At 45.4% G+C, this 24,962-nt stretch overlaps 2 protein-coding genes across 2 annotated transcripts in view; both read right to left on the bottom strand.

Annotated features, from left to right (window-relative positions):
* LOC129384642 (uncharacterized) overlaps positions 1–24,962 on the bottom strand; it is a 149,196-nt gene that overhangs the window by 107,272 nt on the left and 16,962 nt on the right. The window lies entirely within an intron of this gene.
* On the bottom strand, positions 9–24,167 carry LOC140218389 (uncharacterized). Its single transcript, XM_072288109.1, has 8 exons — positions 24,044–24,167; positions 23,145–23,271; positions 20,163–20,236; positions 19,063–19,204; positions 16,707–16,780; positions 7,274–7,399; positions 6,602–6,737; positions 9–3,117 (listed from the first exon to the last, which is right to left on the bottom strand). Exons 1-8 carry the CDS (start codon positions 24,165–24,167, stop codon positions 2,244–2,246), a joined length of 1,677 nt encoding a protein of 558 aa, XP_072144210.1. The 3' UTR covers positions 9–2,243.

Below are 24,962 nucleotides of genomic sequence, written 5' to 3'. Positions count from 1 at the left end.
GGCTTAGGGGGCGCGATCTTCTAAAATGGCTGTTGATTGATTCCTGCTTGCCAGTGCGGCTTGTGCTGGGCCTTTCATGGTCTATGCTGCTGCTGTACCACAGGTGCAAGTAATTAGTGCTTACATTGCCAGTGGCACAATTACGGTACTAAAGTACAGCAAAGGTGTTCATTCGCCACTGAGCAAGAGAAATTCTCAGGAAATGAATATTTCATTCTGATGGATGTGTTGAGGCGAGAAGCATTTCGTGGTACTGGAACGCTATTGCAGTGCTTCCGTACGCGGTAGCATTTCTATCTGAAACTGATCGAGCCGAGCACAATCAAGATGGCGCAATGTGGAATTCTTATGAAGATTATTACGCACTATCTCGTGCCGCGCACGGAACACGATATTGTTCGAAACGAAAAACATTTTGATCCAACACGTTTGGGGGGATTATTCAGTAATAAACCCATTAGATAGGTCACGATGTTTTCTTTTTCTATTTCAACCTGCCGACATAACGCGTTGCAGGAGAGGAACAAGAAACATGTGGGAGGGCTAAATTCACCTTCAATTTAAAATATGAAGCAGGGATGGCGAAAGTTGGGCAAGAATGGTAATCGCATTCCCACATCCAGATGGCAGTGTACGCTTTCGGAAACCTCAGAGAAACTTTTATTAAACCCGGCTTCCCAAACGCCGACACTGAAAATTCGACAACGGCTCCAATCGGCCTTGGGAGCTTGCCGGAAGCTAGGCTTTGTATTTTTCACTTCGGCGAAAGCACTCGGCGGCCATGTGGCCGTGTGCACATTTCCAGCGCCTCGTCGATGTAGCTTCTGTTAGAAATTTCGCGACGGTCTTGGCTGGTTCACGAATCAGTCCGCCGTCGATCTCTCGCCTCAAACCGCGCATGAGGAAACACGTTTGCGTATCCGACATGCCTGGGTCGGCGTGCCTAACAAATGGTTCATATCTTCCGTGAAGTTCGCGATGTGCTTATTCGGTAGCGGCACACAAGTTTATATCATGGATTTCACCGGCTCCTTGCACATGGCGCTCGTGAATATTTGTAGGAAGCCCCTGCAAAACAGCTCCCATGCTGTTATGCCGGAGGCTCGTTTTTTTTTTAAACCACGTCCTAGCGGTGTCTTTTAATGAGAAATAGTCCTGACGCAGCTAGTCGCGCTTTCATATGTTATATGTGGCGATTTAGGCTTCGGTTTGCAGTTAGCTTTCCGGATCTTAAACGATGATCTGTAGAAGAAAGGTGGCTCCATTGGCTGTTGCAGCGTGATCGTTGCTGGCGACACAAGGATTGTCATTGGGACTGCTGATTGGACCATGATGTTCCTGGTATTCTCGGCCACATGAGCGTTCACGTGCGATAGTAGTATGTTGTGACAAGCTTACTAGCCGACGACAATGTCTACGTCATTTCTGCACAGAAACTTCTGTTCCATCAGGCTAAAAAGATCATACAGCTGCTACTAGCGAGCAGTGCGAGTCAAAACAGATGAATTCCGAGTGGATAAAAAGCTGCCTATTAAACTTCAGAAGTCCTGCCATAATCAAACAACTAAAAATTTTCCTAGGGGGAGGCCATGTCATATAAAGAATTTTCAAATGATTCGGATCTAATACTTTCTCACTATCATGATCAGCTTAATTTATGGTATAGAAAAAACATTTTCGGTATGAATAAAGGCGCCAAAGAACAGCCAATGCATTGAACGAACTTTCTCAAGCAGATACTTTTCAAACGTGTACGATGTAGTTAAGCATTGTCGTAAAAGCATCTGCAAGTGCTTTCTCTCGAAGGCAACTTTGCCACTGGACCTCGATTAACGGCACAAATTACTTTTTAGTTGACAAGAATACAGTACGTCCTTTCTCAAGTGCTTCCTAAAGAGACATATTCCGTTGTGTATACGCTGCAATATGAATACAAATATGGTTCATCAAAGCTACTTCGCTGGTACACTGTCAAAAGACCTTCACAAGAAGTTTCTCTAACCAGATGGGGGTCAAGAATCTTTGGGGGCATTTCCCTCAACCCTCTAGTTACGCAAAACACAATTTTGCCGTCCATTAAGGTTTGTCTTGAAATCAGTTTGATTAAGCGACGTTCACCAACAACATAGTTCACGGAACAGTGAGCGCTGGTCATTACCTAGTGTTTTTCGATATTGAAGCACGCCACATACTTCTGGCGATGAGGTCTTGTCGCGCAATTTCGAAAAACCAGACGGAATCGTTCACATCTTGCGTTCCTTCTGGCACACATGCCTATCGCGTGCTTCTTTGTCTGGAAAACGACAACCGCACTGAATACACTCATACGGTGTTCTATCCTCGTGCTTTGTTCGGCGGTGACGAAGAAGAGTCGAATTGTTCACAAAGAATTGATCACAGATTTCGCAAACAAAAGCGCTGTTTCCACATTCGGAGTCTACGTGTCTCTTGAGGTCATATTTGCTTTCAAATGATTTACCACATTTTTGGCATGCATGAGGTTTCTCCTCTGCGTGAGCGTGCTCATGTTTACGGAGAGCTGCCAACTGTGTGTATGATTTACCGCATGTTTTAGAAATATACGGTTTCGCACCTCTGTGCACGCGCTTATGGTTATCTAGGTGACCAGACGCCCGGAACGATTTATTACATATTTGGCATTTGTAGGGTCTCTCGTCTGTATGGGTGCGCCTATGGTTATCTAGGTGACTAGACTGCCGAAACGATTTACCACATATTTGGCATTTGTGGGGTCTCTCGTCTGTATGAGTGCGCTTGTGGATTTTTAGATGTTGAGAATTCCGGAACGATTTTTCACATATTTTGCATTTGTAGGGTCTCTCGTCTGTGTGCGTGCGGTAATGCTCAGCTAGGTGACCTGCCCGGTGGAACTGTTTACCACAGGTTTTGCATTTGTGTTTTTTGCCAGTGAGGTTGCGGCAATGTTGGACAGACTTAGACATCTTCACAGACGATTGACCACACGCTTTACAAATCTGGGATGTGACCTCCGTTTGTTCCTTGGCGTGCCCGTGTAAGGCGTCCGGTCTGTTCGAAACGGTGCCACAGACACTACGCATCTCTCGCTGTTCCGTTCCTCCGGCTCCAAGAGCATTCCTGCAAGGACACAGAAAAAAGGAGCTCAAAACGGCCGACTTTTGTTACGAAAGGAGAAAAACACATCTTGACAATTGAGAGGTTGATAACAAAATCTTGTGTTAATGATAAGCCGTCGCTCTGAACCTTAGCGCTAACTTGAAGCATTTAATCTTGGCGCTCGATTGTGGCTCTAGTTTGCGTAAATTGAACGCTGCTGCCTTTGATGGTCTGTGTGGCTAAACTTGAAAATAAGAAGACCCTTACCTCTCTCACATAGGCTATATATAATGTAATATGTAAAACGTGGTTTTGGTATTTCTTCCTACTCGAACGGAGAAGAAATGTCTGGTAAGGCTCGTTAAATAAGGAATAAGCAGATCTAAACACGATGGTATTTTTCTCTCACTGCACTAGAGCCGCTTTCTTGCCGGTATAAGCCATTGCAATTAGCTATTCGAGGCTCCACCATAAGAAATGGAAATGGCGCAAAGGCGAACTATTCGCTTTAATTCTGACAAGTGTCTGTGCATTTACTGAAGTCCTTCACATCGAATACAATGAACAACTTCCGGGTTCAAGATTGCCTGCAATGTTTGTATGAAGTCATTTAATATTTCACTCGCATTTGAATTGCACACTGCTCCTACCGAAGGTATCGTGAGAATGACACACACGCAATCATTTCCCCCATACGTAGCGAGCACAGATACATCAAATGCTTCAGGGTTTTCATGTTCAATGGATGAAGTATGCTACCGAAGAAGTTAGTATTTTCTTTTGTTTTTCTGGGTAAGATAATGAACACTGCAAGCGTTGTGTTAAGGCATTGCTGGTACGACATCTTTTCTACCGGTTAGTGAAGAAAAATACAACGGGCAGAACAGCAGACACAGCGCGTATGGTGCATGTCTTTTGTGCAGCCTGTTACTCTTTAAATCTCTACGTTAAACACTAGATGAACATTGGTCCCTATCCATGCGTTAATGGGTTTTTACTTGCATACTTTTGTTTATTCTTGTAGCGGTTGTTTACATGACTCATGAAATGTTATGGTTTGGTCCCAGTCGTGTGGTGTTACCTTGTACGGCGTTTGGAATCATGCCAGCTTGGCCGCCATCAAGACCGGAATATTTAATAAAGAAATTAGAACTATCAAACAATCAAATTTCGTTTGATAGAGCCAGTTAAATCCCAACAAATTATTCATCCTGACACTTATTCACGCTTGAGAGCGAAACTTATGAAATCACTAAATATCGATTTCAACACTGATGGCAATTTGCTTTACTGTAACATAGATAACCTGTATATTTCTTTATTTCTTTTGATTTAGTGGCACACACTTGTATTTATTCAATAAAATAATGAACATTTCTAGCTATTACTTCTACCTTCTATATATGATATATTAGTATATGAACAATAGGAACTGTAGGGCGAGTTTGCGTGGTAACGTAATTGTAAATCTGCCCTTGAGACGCAGCGCGCCATACCGTTGTTTTTCACTGTGTGCGCCGCTGGTGCTTTTTCAGAATTAGGTTTGTGTAGTCGCATTTATTCTGCTACTTTTGTTGAGGCGCCTAAGCCAAATATGTGCCAGGATTCAACCCACGTGATGTTACTTTGTAAGTCTTTCTTAACTCTACTGGAAAACACAGGGAAGGCGGGAGTAGACAAATCCACTTATCGAAACGTAGGCTCCTGCTTTCACCTTGTTCTCGTTTTGCTCATTAACTCTACTGGTTTATGTGGTATCTATGTCGCAATATGTACTTAAGTAAAAGGAGGTAATAAACCACCTAACATAACTCGATAAAATTAAATAAATATTTATTTCATAAAGAATAGCAAAATTTCACCTGATGAAATATGTAAATCAACATTTAGACAGGATTCTTCTCACGATCAACGTCGACCTAAATGCGACCTTAAGCACTGCTTAATTGCCTGGGGTTGAGCACCAAATACAAAGGTAAACTATTTACCGTACAAAAATGTTCCCCGACGATTCTGTTACTTCCTAATGGCTAATTTGAGGCCAGCTCTGTACATGTTTTCATTTCGCGATATATTGGCTCGCGCGGACAGTGTCTCGTGCGGCACGTTGCAAACGGAGCCAAGTGAGGCGCGACTGCCTCGCTAATCGGGAGATCGCGAGAGGCAGCGTGATTCACAGCAGCCGCCGTCGTCGTCACTTCAGTGTCGTAATCCCATTGTCGTCATGCAGTCGCACCACCCTCGTTGATGTATCGACGTCATTTTTTGTTCGTTATTAGGCCGCAGTTATGTTGTCGCCATCGTGTCGGGATTATGCCGTCGTTGTCATGCCATTGTCATTGCGTTGTCGTCACACAGACGCTATCATGCATTCGTTGTCATACGGTATAGCCAGTGCCACCTTGGCGGTGCGGTTGTCATCATTGTCGCTTTTCATGCGGTTATCTTACCGTCGTCGTCACGTCTTCTATGTTATACCATGATCATCACTTAAGAAAGCACCTGTCATTGTCCTCATGGCGTCGCGATTGAGCGACTTTACCATTACATCAATATCATTCCTTAAAATTAAAATTATGTTATGAGGTTTTACGTGCCAAAACCACGATCTTATTATTAGGTACGCCGTAGTGGGGGACTCCTGAAATTTGGACTACCTGGGGTTCTTTAACATGCTCCTGAATCTGACTACACGGGTGTTTTTACATTTCGCCCACATCGAATTGGGGCCGCCGAGGCTGGGATTCAAACCGGTGACCTCGTAATATCATTCCTTCTTATTCCATCATCATGCGTTAGCGTCATACAGTCATCATGCCTCCAGGGTCGTAGGTTACCTTGGTAAGCGAAAGTCATAAAGCGGCACAATATTTGAGCATTTGGCATATAGTCGAATAATCGAAAGTCAACGCTGCACTCTGAAATGAACGTCACTTAAGGAATGTGGCCTGTCACTGGATTGCTCGATTGCTTTACACACCCGCCATGGTTGCTCAGTGGCTATGGTGTTAGGCGGCTGACCACAAGGTCGCGGGATCGAATTCCGGCCACGGTGGCCGCATTTAGATGGGGGCGAAATGCGAAAACACCCGCGTGCTTAGGTTTAGGTGCAGGTTGAAGAACCCCTGATGATCGAAATTTCAGGAGTCCTCCGCTACGGCGTGCCTCATAATCAGAAAGCGGTTTCGGCATGAAGAACCCCATTATTTCATTTAATTTTGTCTTTAGACGGACGCCTTTCTCTTTACTATCTTTGCAAACGAATATGGCGTAGTACGTACGCATTTGACAAACTTGCAAGAGCGCTGAGCACGAAAAGCATGTTAGCACCACATCCACCATGCCGTGTGTTTTGAATAACGGTTGATTATATGCGCGTTTTACATATAAGAGCTCTCCTCCACAGAAAAAGTTCGACAGTGGAGGCATAGTTGTACCACGGGCAGCATTACGCACCGTCTGTGATTCGCTCTGTGCGAAGAAATTTTTCCAAACGTGGGCTCACCTAGCGATGTTTTCCGGAACGGCCGTTGCCTCCTCCATTCCAGCGCGGCTTGTGCTGGGCTGTGCGTGATTGACGCTGCTGCTGGACACCATAGGTAGGGAACTGGTGATTCCGCTTTCAGTCACGTTTGTATGGCCTGCGAGAATAACAGAGGTGTTAGCTCCTCACTGTGCAATGGTCATTCAACGAGCGTGAACATGTCGTTCTGAAATAAAAACACGGAGATTTAGTTGAGGTTTAGTGATAGGGTAACCTGATTTGAGTGCTTCCGTATGCGGTGCTCTTTTTTGAAATATGCCTTCAATACATACGATGAAAGAGACGTGCGTGAAGGAATTTATGCACTGTTGAGTTTCTCCCAAAATATGTGCTGTATATTAGTAACCAAGGCAGCGGAGAGCGCATTCTAAAATATGGGGAGATCACGCAGCATTATAGATACGCTCGTAGACTGGTATCCCCACCAGACCCAAAATTAAACAACAGACAAGCAGTCGCGTGGAGACGACTACAAGCTTATACGTATCCGCACCCGGTTATGGCGAACCACATGTTCCCCGAGGCCAGGAGCGATAGATGTAATCTTTGTGGGGCGAGAGGGACCCTCGACCACATAATATGGGAATGTCCGTACTCTCCCGGGGGAACGCACAAAATAGGTAGTAGAGACACCTGGGAGACCCTGCTGCGCAGCTCGGACTCTGAGCTCCAGCTTTGGCTTGTCCAACTGGCTGAAGAGGCTGCTGGGACCCAAGACCTCCCAGCCTGCATCTGAGGCGGCGGCACTCGCCCCCTGACCTGCGTTTCGGGGGGTGGGTAGATCGCCTTATCCGTTGGACATTAAAGTTTATTCTATCTGTAATAAGTACAGCAGAATAGAACACGACAGCGTTCCATGCCGAAGATGAGATTAGGCATCTTTAACGTGATAGCACTACGGGCCTCGTGTCGCAGATAATCCGGTGTCTGCGTCCGGCGCTGGCGTTGACCGTCTTGTGAGCAAAAAGTAATACCGAAGCATGCATACCCTATCACGCAGGCCTTCCGTGTAGCGCAAATGCGTTACTGAAATAAATGAATTTAAGTAAAATGCGTCAGAAACAGTAAAGTACGACTTACACGCAACCAACAGATATAGCACCAGACTGTAATTTGAATGTACGAGAAAACAATCTTTTACGCGGAAACTCAAGCACAAAGCAATTTTCTTGCGTTTCTACCACTCTTGTACCACAGACAGTGGCGTACCCACCACCGAGAATCCAAGGCGCACGTAATAAGCGGTGTTTCTTCCGGAAAGCTCGCTTTCGTGCATAGCTTTTGCCGCCAGCGTTTCCCAGTAAACGTTACGGTTACATAACCTGCAGTTACCGAGAAGCGCGAGAAGCAGCCAGGGATCTTTGAATGGTATCGCGTTGCACTCTTAAAGGCGAAGCTAAAGCGTCCTCCAAATTGTGTTATGTCTGTAATCGGAGTCAAATCTTCGCTCTACATTTGCAGCAATAAGCATATTTCAGGCTTTACTAAGGTGGCGATGGAAAATATGCAAAATTCCGTAAACTAGCGGCCTTAACCGTAAAGGCCGCGCTCTCGTTATTGTAAAGCTCCCTAGTAGCGCAGAAAACTAAAGTTTAGCTCGCGTGATTCTGTCTAAATACATAAGTTCGCGGTAATCATTGGACTAAATTTGCCGAGGTCTGCTGCACTTAAAAGAATCCGTTAAAATGTAGTGACTGGAGCAAACGAAGTTTTGTGCGGGCTGTGAATGTTTTTATAAGAATTTTTCAATGTGAAAGAATTTCTAAAATATGAACACTATCAAGCTTTTAAATCTAATTGGGCAATAAAAAGGATAACATAGTTTTGGATACATCTAATATTACCTCTAAAGTCAAAATGATATAATATGCGTCGCTCTGAAATATGATACTATGTTGTGGGTAGGACTTTTGTAACACGCTCGTAAACAGTCAAAATGTTTGTAAGTTAGTAATTCATGAACCAATATAGGCCGCCTCAGGTGCTCTGACACATGCAGTTTTACAGAGATGTGATATCTGTTTCTTCGTTGTGGAGGGGGGGGGGGAGCAGAGCAACAAAGCTCTAAACTATGTCCTTGTGAGTTGCGTCGTCCAAGTATGGCTATCGCGCTGTATGACGTTCAGGCACAAACTTCTCCAATCAGCTATCCTGTTAATTCGAATTGGAGCCACTCATACGGAAACCGACATGATGACGCCCATAAAGTGTGTCCTCTTGTGCAGTAACTGCAACGCTATCGTGGCCTATGTAACTGTTCTTTCCGTTTGTCTTTGTCGACCTTTCTTGTTTCCGCGTTTTTAGCGCGCTAAGTTACTATAATTTCCGTTGAGGCTTGTTAAGGGTCTTCGCGAGTGGTATTTACGGTCGAAGGCCATGCCGCTCATACCCGTGACGTCACTGCCACCGTTGTGGCCGTTCAACGCGTTCCACAGGTCTTCGAAGGAGCCGTCACAAATCCTAGAATTAGACATATGTATTTTTATCGGACACTTTGCTTGCAGGTAAGGCGGGAAATATGTGATGAAGCTTTTGTACAACCAAAATCTGGAACAACCTAACTGCTATTCTGTTAATCAACGGGATACATGTAATGTTTCATTTTACCTAAATGCTCACTTGCTGGCTGGCACAAGGGCAACCCTGTGTAATACGTGTAGTGCGAAACGCCTCTTCGACTTGCACGAATATGCAAGTCCCGTTTAGTTTACTTTAGTGTAGAACTAAAACTTTTGTTCACTTACGGCGTTTCTGATTAGTGCCTTGTAGTTGGGTATAGGTGTTCGGATTTCAAATTGTCGTGGCGTCAACTCGTGGAGGAGAAACGCAATGATAATTTCCAAATAGGTACACCGGAATTTTTTTTATCTTATTGTGTTTAGGATAGGGTGATGCTCAAAAAAAAAGAAGCTGCGTGAAGTCCTTGCGTGCTTTGATTCAAAGCAGCGCTGTAATAAAAGGAGATGCTCCTTCCGCGACAAATTGGATTCAAAATCGCCGTGCCGGTATTAGGATTTTCACGGCAATTTAAATGAATGACGAATAAAGATCCGTGCCACGAGGAATCTATCTTATAAATAATTAAAATTACGAGCAACACGGCTTCCACAGAGTAATAGAGAACCGACAGTTGCCTCTTATGGAAGACTCAGTTTGAACACATGAGAAGAAAAGGACGCAGTCAGCTGAAGTTAAGCTTATGTGACAAAATGTGTTCTTTCCAGTTTGCTTCACGTGTGACCCGTGCAGCTGCCTTTCCGAAAAATGAAGTTGAGTTACAGGGTATGAACAAGGCGCAATTGCAGACATAAGCCTCAGAAAGAAAACGTGAATGAAGGGACGTGCATCTACAGTTGTAAACCGCAAATAATTCTAACATGCGACTTCTTTACCGTGGCAGCAAAAAAAGTTGTCGGAGGTTTATTCTTTAAAAGCTGCTTTAGAACTTAAGTATACTTATAACTTTCGCTTCAGCTAACGAAGCAAGGCATCACCAAGGTGACAGCCGCAGGATGATGAGCGGCACGTGTGAACGGTTCGGGAGTGTTTTTAGGTGAGGTGTTAGACAAACTCTCCTATAGCGGGCGCATCGGTCGGCCGTGACAGTCACGCATCACGAGATGGCATTTTAGGGATCGCCGGACGTTTATGCTCAGGCGCGATAAAAGGGGGTGCAGGAGGGAAAATATGGGGGCTTTTGCTCCTTGAATATCTGACTTTGCCAAGGTAGTGCGAAGGAGTAATTTCTTTGCTCGTTTTCTATGCGTTTGTCTCGGTTTTGCCGGCATTGCGGAATGAGGTCGCGGGCTGGACCTGCCCATGCACTAGCTTGTTTATGCTCCAACACTAGCTGCCGGCGCGGTAAATCAGGTGAAGTAGTGGGCACTGCCGGGCCATTTGGTGATCGCTGTTTCTAAACGTACATCGGACGTACGCGAATACCAGAATCTAAAGATACGTCGGAAGTGCCTGGTTTGCTTCGGGTTAGCTGGCTCCCGCCTACCGATATTTTGCACATTATTTTCTTAAGGACGTTTATTTAGCTCAAAGAGGACCATTAGAAAAATATGCTTTTGTAAGGTCGTGGCGAGCAGCATTCGAAAAGCCTGACACGAAGGAAATGATGCTTCACCGCCTGGGTTTCTATAACAGGCACGTAGATCGGCTAGTGTTTTTGCATTTCACCATCAGCGATGATAGGCCGTTGTTCCAGGAACATCATGGGTGACCTCGAACTCGGCAGGCCAATGCCGTAGCCACTGTGGCACCGCAACAGCTGTGTGACGCGGTGACCAAACACGAGCGACGAACATGTTCTTCCATGGAAGCTTTTGCTTCCCGCAGTGAGATAACGTTGGACCTTAACGATAAACAGCCGCAGCTATGCTTCCCGTGAAGATATTTTGGCATCACCCGTGCATCGACGCGCTAAAAAAGGTAATGTCGCCAACGCACGCAGGCTGAAGTTGTCTGTCAAAGGCTCGCTTTGAAGTAAGAACAAATCTATAGCTATCAACGCCTGCGTTCCGGGAAATACCTACGGGAACAATATTCGTCGAGAATTTTTACAAGCGGCAAGACTGACGTAGAGCTACAGTCGGGGGTGCCCGAAGCGCCTTGGAAGAATTCCTGGATTGTGTTCGGAGTTACTTCTTCGCGGAAGGTAAACGCAGGAGGCGTGTTTCCACTGTTACTTTCTTCATCCATGGCTGCTTCGGCGCCTCTGGAGCATTAGCGTCGGTTTCGTGAAAGAAGCAGGCGGAATCATAGCGCATGCGCAGTCAGTGCCGATGAGTGGAGGGAACAAACGAAACGATTGGCGCTTTGGAAACAAGAAGGCAGCCATAGAGCTCAAGGGGAAAAAAAAGAAAAACGATAGAGTGTCGTCACTATCTCGGCGTTAAAATGCTAATCTTTTAACGGTAGAAGAGGCGTTCAAATAACTCGCGCTGTCTTGCCACCAAATGATCAAAACCGTGTAACCGCCTCTCCGAGTTAAAAACCGTTGACATGTCTTTTTAAGGGGAAAGCCCTTCATGGGTGATGGGTCGAATATTTGACCGTCCGGCGTAATGGCATCAACATTCAAGCACATGTGCCAGTATTTCTTTATCAATATAAAGGAAAAGAGTTCGATCACCTTTGTTCGCGTTGAACGGACGCCCTCCTAAATAAGCAGTGTCACCACAAAAGTCTGTGCGTGTGGTTTCTCCGGTTTTGTTCCTGCCTGGCGAGCAACGTACAAGTACGTGTCTTATGACGTTTTCAGGACTATCAGCACGTCTGCGTGAACTGGAAATGCATCTGTCGTTGAAAGTTAGCGCTGTCTGCCTAATCTGCGTTTCCGTCTCCCTCTCATTCTGTGCTAAGAGAATATATAAAAGCCCCTGTAGCTACCTTCGTCGAATTAAGGGCTAAAAATCATTCAGGCAACCAGCGTGTGCCTCCCAGTGGCCTTCATAGACTTGCCACGCCCGTTCTAGCGGGCCTTTAGCCACGCAGAAACAGTGGCGATGCATAGGCGACCGAAAAAGAGCCCAAGAAAAAAACGAGTTAAGCGAAAGCAAGTAATAATAGAAAGTAACAACGCATTGGAATGACAATGTCAAAGTAATTGAAGGAATTTCTTGCGAGTGCGCAGGCTTTCGCCTTCATCCTCTTTGCCGTACGCTAAATGGAAACAGTTTCATTTCCAGAACTATCTCACAAAGCGGACGCAGTTTGTCCCCGGTCTGTGAGGGGGCGCTGAGGTCGATGGTAGGGCGGTCGTGCTTTCTCGATGTTGGTGTTGACGAGCTCTTCTTCCACCCTTCTTGCGTGAACAGCGGGCGTTTGTTTTTTTTTTTTCGTCTGTTGATTCTGTGAACATGTGGTGACCATCGACAGCTTGAGTGCATTTTTTTTTTTTGGAAATATTGGAAGATGCTTCGCGCCCGGCTATAGCCGTAAAGCCTACGTGGCTTTCAGTGTGGTTCTATCGCTTCTACTGGATGCCTGACACGTGGACACACTGATTCTTTGTTCAGACATTTCATAAGATGCGAATGGAGAACAGATGCCAGGGCCGGGACCCTGCGGCCCATTTCGATTTCTTTCCAGGGATGGCGTCACTGTCGTAAACTTCGTTCACACTCGCTACATGGAACGGTGGTCTTCTTAAAAAATGCCGTGCTGCTTGGATCGCGAGTCCGAAAAAATTCTGTTGCACGCACTTTCATGAAATATGGAATTTGCAAAATGCTACAGAAATTCTGAGTATTGTTTCGTAATGGATAGCCGTTCTTTGACACTGCTGTTAGTTCGCTTTTGTTTACTTGCTTCTCGTATCTTATGAATGTCTACCTACCGATCGCTTTTCTGATGTCTAAAAATGCTTGCTCATTAGTAGACAATTCGCAGAATTTCGGTAGCATGTTGTGTTCTCTATCATGTGTGTCCTGCATATACCGCATCATGTTGCATAGTGAAACTCTCGGATTAGAACTGGTTCAGCAAGCCACATTTCGGAAATAGCCAATACTTGGTTGGTTACTTGGATGGATACATGTCTGTAGAGGGAGCAGAACGAGATTCGATGTTGGAGGAAACCAGTGACAATTAACCTTTTGCTTTGGCCGCTGCTATGCACTGGTTAGCCTCACTGTGCATGGTCTGAAGTCTCACTTTTCTTAAGCGTTGCATTTCAGAAACGACAATTCCCTCATTGCGCTTATCTTTGTGGGATGAAATGTGAAGATATCCTTGGCATTTGCGAGATACAGGCCTTTCAAGCTGGTTATTCTTGAAGGCGCGACGTAGAAAAATTTCAGAGGAGGAAAATTTTTTAGGCCGCCAATCATCTACAATTACACTATTATCGCATTTCCCAACGAGCCTTTCTATGATTATTTATACTCCACACCCCAAAGCAGGCTTCTTTGCATGCACATATATAATGCGCAAGAGTAGGCTTCCAAGGGGACGACCAAAACCGCTTTCCTTTCCTTTTTGTCGTTTTACATTGCTTCTTTATCTATTCTAAAGCGACCAATCATGCACATTTACCCAATTTTAACAGTAGGATGTGCTAACTTCACCACTTATGCATTTTATTTGCAGACCAAAGGTTTTGCAGACAAATTAGTTTTCGTGTTAATTACTTATTTTGCTGGAGTATTCAACAGGGAATGCTTACGCATTAATAGTGAAGAGTGCGCTTAAGCGAATAAGGCAGAGTTTATTGCATCGCCTGTGCTGGTTATACACCAGACGTGTACGGTTTATTGCGCCTCTTCTTTATCGGTTGAACGAAAGGAGTAGGATGGGTCACTGAAGCACGCTTTCAGTACTTTAAGAAAGAAAAATGCACGAAAAATACAAGTTCCTGCTACTGTGCACTTCAATGAAAGGAGAGACCATTTGGAGGCGATTCGTCGATTGTTTGAACCTGAAGTCGATTTCTTACAGGTGCCCGTAAATTTCGATTGCTTCCACAGCTACGCAGCTCCTACTATGAAAGGGCTTTTTTGCTCCTTGCTTAGTCTTTCCCTTCCCCTTTTTTCATTACCCTGAGTGTAGGGTAGCAACCCGGAAGCTCGTCTGGTGTACCGGCGTGCCTTGCCTATCCTTGCTTTCTCTCTTTCTCTCTCTCTCTCTCTCTCTCTCTAAGAATTTAGGAGCCAGGACTCTTGTACCTTCTGCTTCGGGCCACGACTTCTGCCTCTTGAATGACGGCAGCCCGACATTCTTGAGAGGGTCGTCGTACAGAAGCTGGCTCTATCTCACTTTGGTCCCGCGATGCCTTATTTTCAGCACAACTTGTTGCTGGGCGAGTTGGTTGAGATCTAACGAATACATTGCTGCGCCAAAAGGAACGTAAAGACTTTTGAGGGAGAGTAAGAAACTACTCTCGACCGCTATCACGACTCTGAGCGCTCGACCCTGTCGCTTCTTACTCTCCCTCCTAAGTCTTTATCTTCCTTTTGGTGCAGCAATGTATTCGTTAGATCTTATTTCGAGCGTAGGTTTCGTGCCGTACGTCGACACGCTGAGAACAGATATAGACGCACCAAGTCAATTCTATACCTGAGGGAGACCAGGCGGACGCAAAAGGAAATGCATTGCCACATGTACCAAATATACAACGAGCAATGGAACTCATTCTGTAACTAGTTGGACCCCCGCAAAGCACTGTCTCGCGTAAGGCTTAATCTCCAGGGCGTACGTGTTTCTGCTCGGCAACGCAACCACTTTAAGGCACAGGCTCTCCACCAAGGATGTCGAGAAGCCAATGTTGAAGAGGAATTTTGTGAGAGAATTGCAGGTGAGAGAGTGTTACGAAAGGATCTTTAATCGTACGAAGTTCCCTTCACGCAAGCTTCGGCAGTGGACGAACCTTTCTACATGGAAGAATTGGAGGCTGCTCTAGCCATTTGCAGCCGTTCCTCTTCGCCCCTGACTAGATAATATAGCGCACGCTGCTGTACGTCTTCTTGAACATGAAGAGCGAGAGGTCTTGCTGTGTCATCCCAACGTTTCTTAGAGTGACGGAAAGAGTCCCCTTGAACTCAAATCATATCTGCCTCTTGCTCTCGCCAGCTTTGTCGGCAAGTTAATTGAGAGGAGGATCCACACGCGCCTCGAGTTGTTTTTTGATCATTGCAATGTTTATGCAGACGCGATGACCGGCTTTTGAGGTGGCCTTTCGTCGGTCGACAACGTCATTGATTTGGCGTATTCAACAACAGCACACACCCAAACGCCTCTCCATAGCTCTATCGTAAGACGTGACTGGCGCTTATGGTAACGTTTCACGTGAAGCCATCGTTGACGCGCTCCTGCTCGTTCAAATCGGAGGCCACGCTATTCGCTGAATTGGGAGCAACCTGACCCGAATGAGCTTTTTATTTGGATTCACCGAGGATGGTGAAATTACCGGTCACTAAACCGCGTATTTTTCAACATAGCTCTGATTTGGCTAGCGGAATCCCTGCCATACTCGGTCAGACTATCAATTTACGCAGATGACATTTGCATCTGGGCTTCAGGAGTAGCTGCTCCGCAGGTTCACGCAAGATTACAAAAGGCTGCAGCGCTGACGTATGCTTATGTTAAGAGACAGCGCCTCGGCACCTCGGTAACAACAAAATGCTCATAAGTAACCTTAATCCGAAAATGAATGACCGGATACCCGGTGGCTACTAATGGCCAGCCTTTCATGCACAAGAGAACCCATCACTGTTTTGAAATCATCGTTGACCACGACCTCTTGTGGACACCACCATGAAACCTATGTCACCATTTAAAAACAATGGATGGAAAACATGGAAGACCGTCGATGTGAACCGTGCTTCAATTGTACAAAGCGCTCTTCATGGATTTCTAGCGTTGCAGCACTCCGCTGTTGTTAAGGACCCGGAAGACAAATTTCAGAGTGCTTGGGAGCATGCAAGTTCGTTCGTTGATTCATTTGTTCGGATAAAGTCACATAAAGCATATAAAGGTACATAGGACGAGGAGGAAAAAAGATTGCCTCGGGCTCCTCCGCGTCCACTTTCGGTAATATTTGACACTATATTGTAGCACTGCTGGGAAGTGCTAGGTAAGGACAAGAAACACAGCACAGTTTAATTCATCATGCGGTTAAACAGTTCAATCAACAATAAGCAGCCCCTAGAAAAAACACGTTTCTTCTAATGGCAAAGCTGAAGGAGCCTTGCTGCTGTTTTTTAGCGACGTCGACACGATAGCAAACTGGGAATCTCTGCTTACTCTCTTAATTACTGGCTTACTAGTACTGTCCTCAGCAGGAGCACAGTACCGTACAGATGCGAGTAGTGCTATCGCCGCAGCGATTCACCCATCAGATCATCTCAACCGTGAGCCTAAGTTCATGAGGCAACAGTTACGTTTCTTGTATTAGAAACTATGCAGAATGTAGAGCACAGATTGACAGGTGCAGAACCGCGCACCCGTGAACCAGCGGTGATGCTCTAGAAATGTGACGTATACGACTGCAGACAGATTGCGCAGTCACGTGCAAGGTGAGGCTTTGTATACCAGCGGCTGAAAGTCTTCCCACACCTACCGGAGACTGTAGTTGTGCCACAAGCCACGTAGTACTGCGTACTCCATGGCTCAGCGCCGGTGGCGTCAGGAATTCTAAAATGCAAGAAAGATACGCATATGAACAGTGCGGCCTGCGATGGTAAACAAATGTAGGTGAAGATTGTAGCTGAAGCCAACGTGTCGACAAGGGGGCGGAACTTGTGAGGATCAGTACCCTTTCAAAGGGAGACGTTTGCTTGCAGAATACTTAAAGGGAAGCTGAAAGGTTTTCCAGAAAAAATGAGTGAACATCTGTACATGATCGTTTTCAGCCCTCCGAATTCGAATATCGTATCGAAATTGAGTGAAAGAAAGCGCAAATATATTTTATTCCGACGAAAAGTGCAGCAGCGGACACGCCCAGCTTGTGCGTCTCGTTTCCGCCTGTGATTGGTCGGGCGCCTCGTGACGTCAACTCTAGTAACCGACCGCTGCCGCTACACATAAAGCGCGGTGCCAGGTAATTTGGTGCCGTTTTTCTGAGACGGTAATGGAAAATTTAGAGAGACTGCGTTTCTCTGAGGAGTTCGGCGTTACTCCCTACATGTACGAGCCGATTGCGAAGAGCCGGCCTCTCGAAGAAGCAAACGATGCTGGTGCGAGCAGTGCTTTCGACGCGAACGAAAGCAAAGTCTTGGGATCTACTCGTGTTGGAAATGCTCTTTGGTGAGTATGTTTTTTGCAAAGCGATCTAGTGATCTCGCCGATCTTTCGCCGATCTAGTGAGCTCGTTTCCAGTCAAACAACTGTAGTGTTCTGTTCCTGCATGCCTCCTCGTGGAACGTAAGTGGGGATGCGATTGTCGGCATTTTTGCGCTGTCCAAAGCTGTCGGCAATCTACAAAGACAGTTTAAACGCGTGAAAAGCTTCCCGGTTCATGCAATACGTGTAGTGACCTTCATCTGTTGACTACCACGTTGACTACCATGCACGTTGACTACCACGCACGTTAACTAAAACGCACGTTAACTACCACGCACGTTAACTACCACGCACGTTAACTACCACTCTACACACACGCAGACGCACCAACAAAGGAATGCAGGGTCGATCGAAGCAGATTACGATGGCACGCACGCAGAAACAAGCGCGGTTAGGCACGGTCGCGGACGCTGCGAAGGAAGGAAACACTAGAGTTGACGTCATAACACCGCGGTTTCCGGTCTCCGCTCGCATCGTCAGCATCAGCAGCAGCGCGCGGCATTCGAAGGGGGGCGAAGCTACAGCGCAATTTCAACCGACGATTACGCCGCTCCTAATTGAAAAAAAAAACCCAAATATTACCTACATGGTTTATAATGTTCCCGCATTCGTATATGAGCGTCTTATTGAATTCGACAGACTCTTCAGCTTCCCTTTAAGGCGCACAGGCGTGTTGCTTGGGGGCAGAATCACGCGCGCCCTGTGCATGTATGCTTTACGGTCTCTTGATCTTTTGAAATGTCTGCGCTCAGCTTGAGGTGAACATTGTGTGCTATTGTGTGGGGAATGGGCTTTTTCTATACCTATATTTGTTGCTATTGTTGTTCACGTGGCTAATGGAATTTTATGGTGCTGCTCAACTCTTCTGGTTTACATCATAAATCATGTCAGCTCTGCCGGCCTCTAGACTGGCTTACGTCCTGATTAGGTTAGAAATTCGTGGACAAATGAATAATGAAAACCCGTCAAGCAAAGAAACAATGTTCTTTATTCCGCGTGAATTCCGTTGAAATATATTGCATTTGATTGACGCAGGTAAATTCCAAGAATTGCCTGAATCAAAATTTTGGTTTTGGCTTCCAACTTGAAAAAATAATGAAATCACCAATCCTAAAATAGACGCGTAAAATAGTTGGCATTTTTGCGAGCATTTCCAAAGTTTCTACTCATAAAATAGTTTATTTTTGAGTGCTGTGTAATACATCAATTTCGGGCACTTTAGATGTGATATTAGGGCAGTTTAAATCATCTTTACATTTTTGAAGCTTAATTAAGTTCTAATTTCCATACTTGTGTTTCAATTTTCTTAACAAATCGAAAATGAAATTCCTTTATTTTCAGTATTATGTTTTTAATGCGACACAAGGTTTACCAATGTTGTTGCGGTGGTTGCGGAGCAAGACGATTCATTCTCTCGCATTTACGCCCTAGGTAGCAGATCCCCAGATAAAGCTTCCTGTTAAAGCCAGCACCATATTGTGAAAAGAACAGCTGATACTTGGAGCTTCAGGCATCAGAACTTCAATCCATCGCACAAGTTCGTCAATTCAAGCATAACTGTGCAATATACGGCTTTCCAAGACGTCTAAATTAGTTGCTCTATTGAAAGGAATTCCTACAGAAGTTTTGCTCACCTAGCATCATTTCCCAGAATGCCCGATGCTTCCTCTGTGCCCGCGTGGCTTGTACTGGCCACTGCGTATTTGCCACCACCGCTGCTGCTGTAGACTGGAAGTGTGAAACTGGTGCTTCCGGTGTCTCTGTTGTGTGCATACCCTGAAATGAGAGGTGTTGGATCCACACTGTCACATTCCCTGCTAGGAACGCGAGGGGACCAATGAGTTTTCGTAAGAATTCGCAGAAACCCGCATAGCTTTCCCGTACATCTATGGTGTACGCGTGTGAACAACAATTCATTCCTTCAAGAAATTGAGCTTAGATTCGGACACTTAGCCATGTCGAGGACGGATCAAGCATAGCCTCAGGTTTTTAAAGCCTTTTTTATCTGTATAAGGAATTGTCGAAATTGTGATACAATAATGCACAGTTGTCTTCATCTGCGTCTGGCGTTTCTACATTCCATCCAATTATTACGACTATTTTGTAGGATTTTTTTTCATCAAATCTAAGGTAACAACTAGATGCGCAGCCGAGCTGAACTCATCATGCGATTATGCACTTTAATAAAGAGCTCCAAAAACAAGCATTGCTACTAATGTAAGGCTTGAGGAGCGTTAACACTGATTTCATTCGTCGCGACGTGGACATATGTCGAACAGCAAACCGAGACAACCTGTCGCGTAGCTGCGAGAAATCTATCTTACATGGCCAGGTAGCGTCTTATATTGCATGTTGCATTCCGCCTCTTTAATTGGGAACGCTAAACATTATAAATGCATATATAGCTACCATAAGTCCGGTAAATGGGCATCAGGAATTGCTCAAGTATAATCTACAAACTATCCTAGTGCTTAGAACAGAATCGCACACGTGTGTGCAGCTTGATCGACGTAGCGAATAGTCTGTTCGATCTTGTCACAGGGCAACCTAATTTCATGGAACGGCTGTTGAATTTAGAATATTCTACTCAGATTTACATGCGCAGAACCACGCTCCTGAGAGAAAGTGGGGATGTTGTTTAAATGTATCGTGTGCGATACCAGACATCAGCTTCCTTAATCGCCAGCAAGACGAGGCGTGGAAGACCAACGTCTAAAAACCTTCCCACACGTACCCTGGATGGTGGATGTGCGTGCAGTCGTGTAGTACTGCGTGTTGCTTTGGTGAACCCACGTGGTCTGAGGATTTCTAGAACAGAAAACAAACGAACAATAAGGCCTGAGGTGATTGACAGTGGCGTAACAAAGGTTGTTTCCGAGGCCAACATTTCGGCAAGTTGATGCAACTCATGAGCACAAGTCCCCTCTTTGAAACGTTTGCGCCCTGCAACTATAAGCTACGCACATACATTGATCTGATACAATATACTGCCAGCTACGAGATCGATTTGAACCAAAAAGTTATTTGGCAAGACAAAGGGCCAAGCTATTACATCAATACCAAGGTATAATATCAATAAACAAAGTCAGTATCATGGTATTACAGACATTGTATATTTGAATAACGACTTACTCATTAATGGAACACTTAATGTTACATTTGTGCGAAAATACGCCTAATACCTTATCTAACGACCACAAATACTGGCGATCACAGCGACGCCTTTATGAGCAGAACTTGCAAAGAGGGCTACAGGTGCTTGTCCCAAAGTGAACGTTCCTTGACGCCACTCCCTATTACAAGTGATTTCCGAAGCACTGATCAGGCCACCTACAACAATGCATGAGCGGGAAGCCAGTGTCTAACAAGAACTTCTCTGTTCGCCGCCTCTTGGTCACCCTCCTACTTGCACATGTTCACGGGACTTCCAGAAGTCAGCCTTGGCTACCCATGTGTCGTCATACTTAGGACATAAGGGTCTTGGTGATTATTACGAGCAGGCCTCGATAGTCCATATCAAATTTTCTCGCAATATTACCTAGAAGGACATCTGGCGACACCGTCTATGCGAGTTTTCTGTTGGACATCGTGATGCATATGGAATGTCGGGATATTATAGAGGTCCGCGGCGTTATCTAGAACGCTGCATAACCTGAAAGATGTTTATGGCTGGCTTGATATAGATTTCTTCAAATGAAACATTCGTAAAATGTTTGGTTCACCAGCAGTATATCTTTCGATAAAGTTTTCTCACCTACAGTACATAGCATACGCTGACAAACTGTTGCAATGCTTACGGAAATCTGTGTTCTCGAACGTGAGGGACCTGCTGACACTCCGTGGTTTCACATATTTGGACATAAAAGCACATGCCCTCCTGAGTGAGCAATATTTTTGCGTATGTAGCAATAAAGAAAAAGCAGCTCATAACGTACTGATTTAGGAAAAGATTTTAACCGTCATTTTGCTTCGCTTGCCATGCGGGCATTGAAACTGTACTGGCCCTGCGAGAACGATGCCCTAAGTGACCCCATCGCGCGTTACAATGCATGCAAAAAACAGTGCAGCGCCAATGTATGTTCTAGGTAATATAGCCGGAACCTGCATAGCTTCTGTTTTGCAAGATCGCGCTCTTTCTTAAGCGCATACTGTGATTTGTCTTCGGGTAAAAAAAGTCAATATACCGAACTTATGGGTGTGCCAACAGTCGCCTAAACAGGCGCTCTTATGATTACACCGAATACACTTGGATGCGGGCCTGAGGGTATAGATTCAGTTATGTATATCCGAGAGTCGTCTTAATTCAGGTGCCTTTTTGGAGAGTTCACAACAACACACTTTGTATACGGTAAGAGAACTGACGCAATGTGCACACAATGACGTTAAAAAAAGGGAAGCCAGGTAATACTCCACGCAAGCAGCAAGTAGCCCAGAACCTAACATAAACCATTGATTGGTGCCCTGAAACTGTCGAGACATTGTAGAATATGTTCGGCCTATGAACTCAAAGCTCGCCCAACAAAACAGTGACGCCTGTCATTAAGTGATTGTTCATGGCGGACACACGTACACAAATCTAACTTTCAGGGAAACGAAGAAGAGCCATTTCTCAAGCGTCCCGGCCAACCTGCCACCGCCGGTTTTGTCGCTCTAGCGCAAGTTTCTTTTTTCTTTAGCACACGCTACATTCCCTGGGTACACTTAGATACACTGTTTCATTTTATGAGCCTTGATTTAAATTAACATCATGCTCCTCACTATCCATATGTATTCCATAAGCTGGAGTTAGTAAACAGAAACGAGCCTTCAACTGTGCCGCATATTGCAGCGTGTTAATAGCATGGAACATCGGCCAAGTTGTTATGGCTTCATGATTGCGCCATTTGGTGTTCCCCTCCTTAATGACATAGTTTCATACAATAACCAGTAAATAATAACTCTGGCGCTAGTTTCTACGGGAGCATGGGAATTCTGGGAGGTACATGGATTTGCCTTAACTTCCCCCTCCAGGCTTCAAACGGCATAGTGAGTTTGTAAACTAGTTATTTTCGACACTGTCCTGCGTAATGAATAAATAATATTAAAATTGTCCGACGGCAGGATTCGAACACAGGACCTCTAAGCACATGGGTCCAATATTGAAACTATTACGCCACGGACGCATGTATCGACAAGCAATGTTAAACGCTTTTATATAATTATTGCGGGCAAGCCAGTGCCTTGAGACGCTTGGCGCATTTGGATTTGGCCACCTCGACAAGCTCAGTCGTTTCCATTAGTACCGATTGTACGTATTTGCACCGTCTTCCTCACTTCTAAGTGCATAGATTGCTCTGAAATTTACGATAATGAAGGCAGACAAAGCTTAATAAACGGCTCCGCAACAACGTGTGAATAATCAGACAAATCTATGTAATTCCCATCATTCCGATGATGTCTCAACGATTGATGTGTCCGAGTACTCTCAAGTATTCTGTAGGAAACCCTATGCTTTCTGCTCTGTCCGTGTCGAGTCGGTCTCTTGCAACAAGAAAGTATGTTAACGCCAGCTCCGCCTGCCGAATGCGCAAAACTGCTGATGCAGTTCCCGTTTCAGACATCAGAGCTAGCGCTCCCCTTGAACATTTAGAGGGTGCAGGCACAGTTGACCTCCGGTAAGCATTCCCTGTAGTCTCCGAGTTGTTTAGCAATGAAACGTTTCTTAATGTCGCCTTACCTGGCTCCGTATTGTAAACTTGCTGAGGCCTCCACCATTCCAGCGTGGCTTGTGCTGGGCTTTTTGTGATCGATGCTGCTTATGGGCCCCAGGTGCAGGTGACTAGGGCTACCGCTGGAATAGGCACCTGTATGTTATCAATGAACATAAATAGTGTTAATTCCCAGCTCTGCAAGGCCAATTCATAAAAAATGACTTCTTTATCGTCGAGCCAAAATCACTTAGTGGCAGAAGAATCCTATTGCAGTGCTTGCATACGCGGTGCAATTTTATTTATGAAACTCTGTATTGAATGCATGCAATACTTCGTGGCCATAAGAGAGCCGACCACGCAAGATTCTGCAATGTTGGTCTCTTCGGAACATTATTACGCTCCATTACATACCTCGGGCAGAACAAGATATTGTTGGAAGCGAAAATGAACATTTCCGTTTCTTCAGCGCGCAAACCTTGACCCCATATATTTGCTGCATCATCAAATAATATGCGCATCAGATGCATCACAATGTTCTTGCTCTTTTTCATCTATTACGAGCAGCAGACATAGCCCGTTGTAGACGAAGACAAAGAAAAAATGAGAGGATGTATTTCTGATGAGGTACTACAAAAACCTCTGCAACCTCTGCAGGATTTGTTGACCTGCTATGATTCATACATGCGTCTGTCAGCGACGTACTTGCATATCAGAAGCCGGTATCCGAATCACATTTGAGGACTCCCCTAGATGAAGTTCTTAAGGAAATACAGCCTACAAGCGATGCATTTTTATGAGCTCATTACGAAAAAAAATTGCCCATGCTACTGGAATCTCGAGTATATGCAAGTACGACATGGCTTAGAGAAAGAAAGACTGGTTGAAGTAGTTACGACGTTTACTCAACCATTTTAGCCCTCATAACCATGCACGGCTCGCACGACGCTGCCGGCCTGGCCACGCAGCGACGCGCCATCTTTTGGAGGCGGCGCCAAATCCGCGCCGCGTGACTCCCGTGCCTCTGCCTTTGAAAACACCGGCAACCACATCTCAGCGCCGAAAGTGAGTTAATTGTACGGGGTGCTGTATTTCTGTTTTCAACGTCGCTATTCGAACTGACCAAGTAAACTTCAGCGTACAAGAGATTGCAGCTTGAGTGATGTTGTAAGCAGGCAAGAATAAGAAATAGGAGTGAGTGATTGAAAACTTTAAGACGTTTGGCGAATTTTGATGAGTGGAGCTATAACCACCCCAATCTAGGTGACGGCCTGGGGCGTTTGACAGGGGTGGTATCCTCGGCGGGCCGGACGCCCCAAAGTTGATCGACGAGGTCGTGGCTGAGAAGCGCGACCTCCCATAGTGCCCAGTGGTTCGAGACTGACATGTGTACGCCTTTTACCTGGGACCCTTTCTGCTCGCTACCGTTGGAATCGGAAGAAAAACTTCTTCGCGCAGTAACTACACTATGTTTTGCGGTCCTGTACAGCGAGTAGAAGGCAGGGGACTGCATTTTCTTAATTTTGACTGGTTCCTCGGATGATCTCGTTTTGATCTCCCAACGATGCCCATTCGTTTTGTTCTCACCCCATTCACCTCCCATTCTAGTCTTGATTTCCTGGATAACTGCTCCGGAGTTTTGCTCAACGTCTCCAGAAGGTTGCCAAGAACTGGATATGCATGTATTGTGTGCGTGTGTGTGCGTTTGTGCGTGTGCGCGCGTGTGCGTGTTTGCGCGTGTGGGCGTGTAGAAAAAGATGATGAGAGAGGAAAGGAGAAGGCGGGAGGGGCCAAGCCTAGTTTCTCGGGTACGCGGTGTCGCAACACACCAAACGCCTGCTGATGCA

This window comes from Dermacentor andersoni, chromosome 5, assembly GCF_023375885.2.
Source record: "Dermacentor andersoni chromosome 5, qqDerAnde1_hic_scaffold, whole genome shotgun sequence".
In the NCBI taxonomy this organism is placed as follows: domain Eukaryota; kingdom Metazoa; phylum Arthropoda; class Arachnida; order Ixodida; family Ixodidae; genus Dermacentor; species Dermacentor andersoni.
The sequence above is the reverse complement of the archived record's forward strand: the minus strand, read 5'-3'. Positions and strand labels throughout refer to the sequence as shown.

What these genes read in the sequence shown, in the direction of transcription:
- LOC140218389 (XM_072288109.1), bottom strand. Translation starts at nt 24,167, where the DNA reads ATGTGGTTGCCGGTGTTTTCAAAGGCAGAGGCACGGGAGTCACGCGGC. An exon ending in CGTCGTGCGAGCCGTGCATG is followed by an intron (nt 23,272 to 24,043) that starts GTTATGAGGGCT and finishes GATAACATACAG; the next exon opens with GTGCCTATTCCAGCGGTAGC. An exon ending in GTTCCGGAAAACATCGCTAG is followed by an intron (nt 3,118 to 6,601) that starts GTGAGCCCACGT and finishes GTGTCCTTGCAG; the next exon opens with GAATGCTCTTGGAGCCGGAG.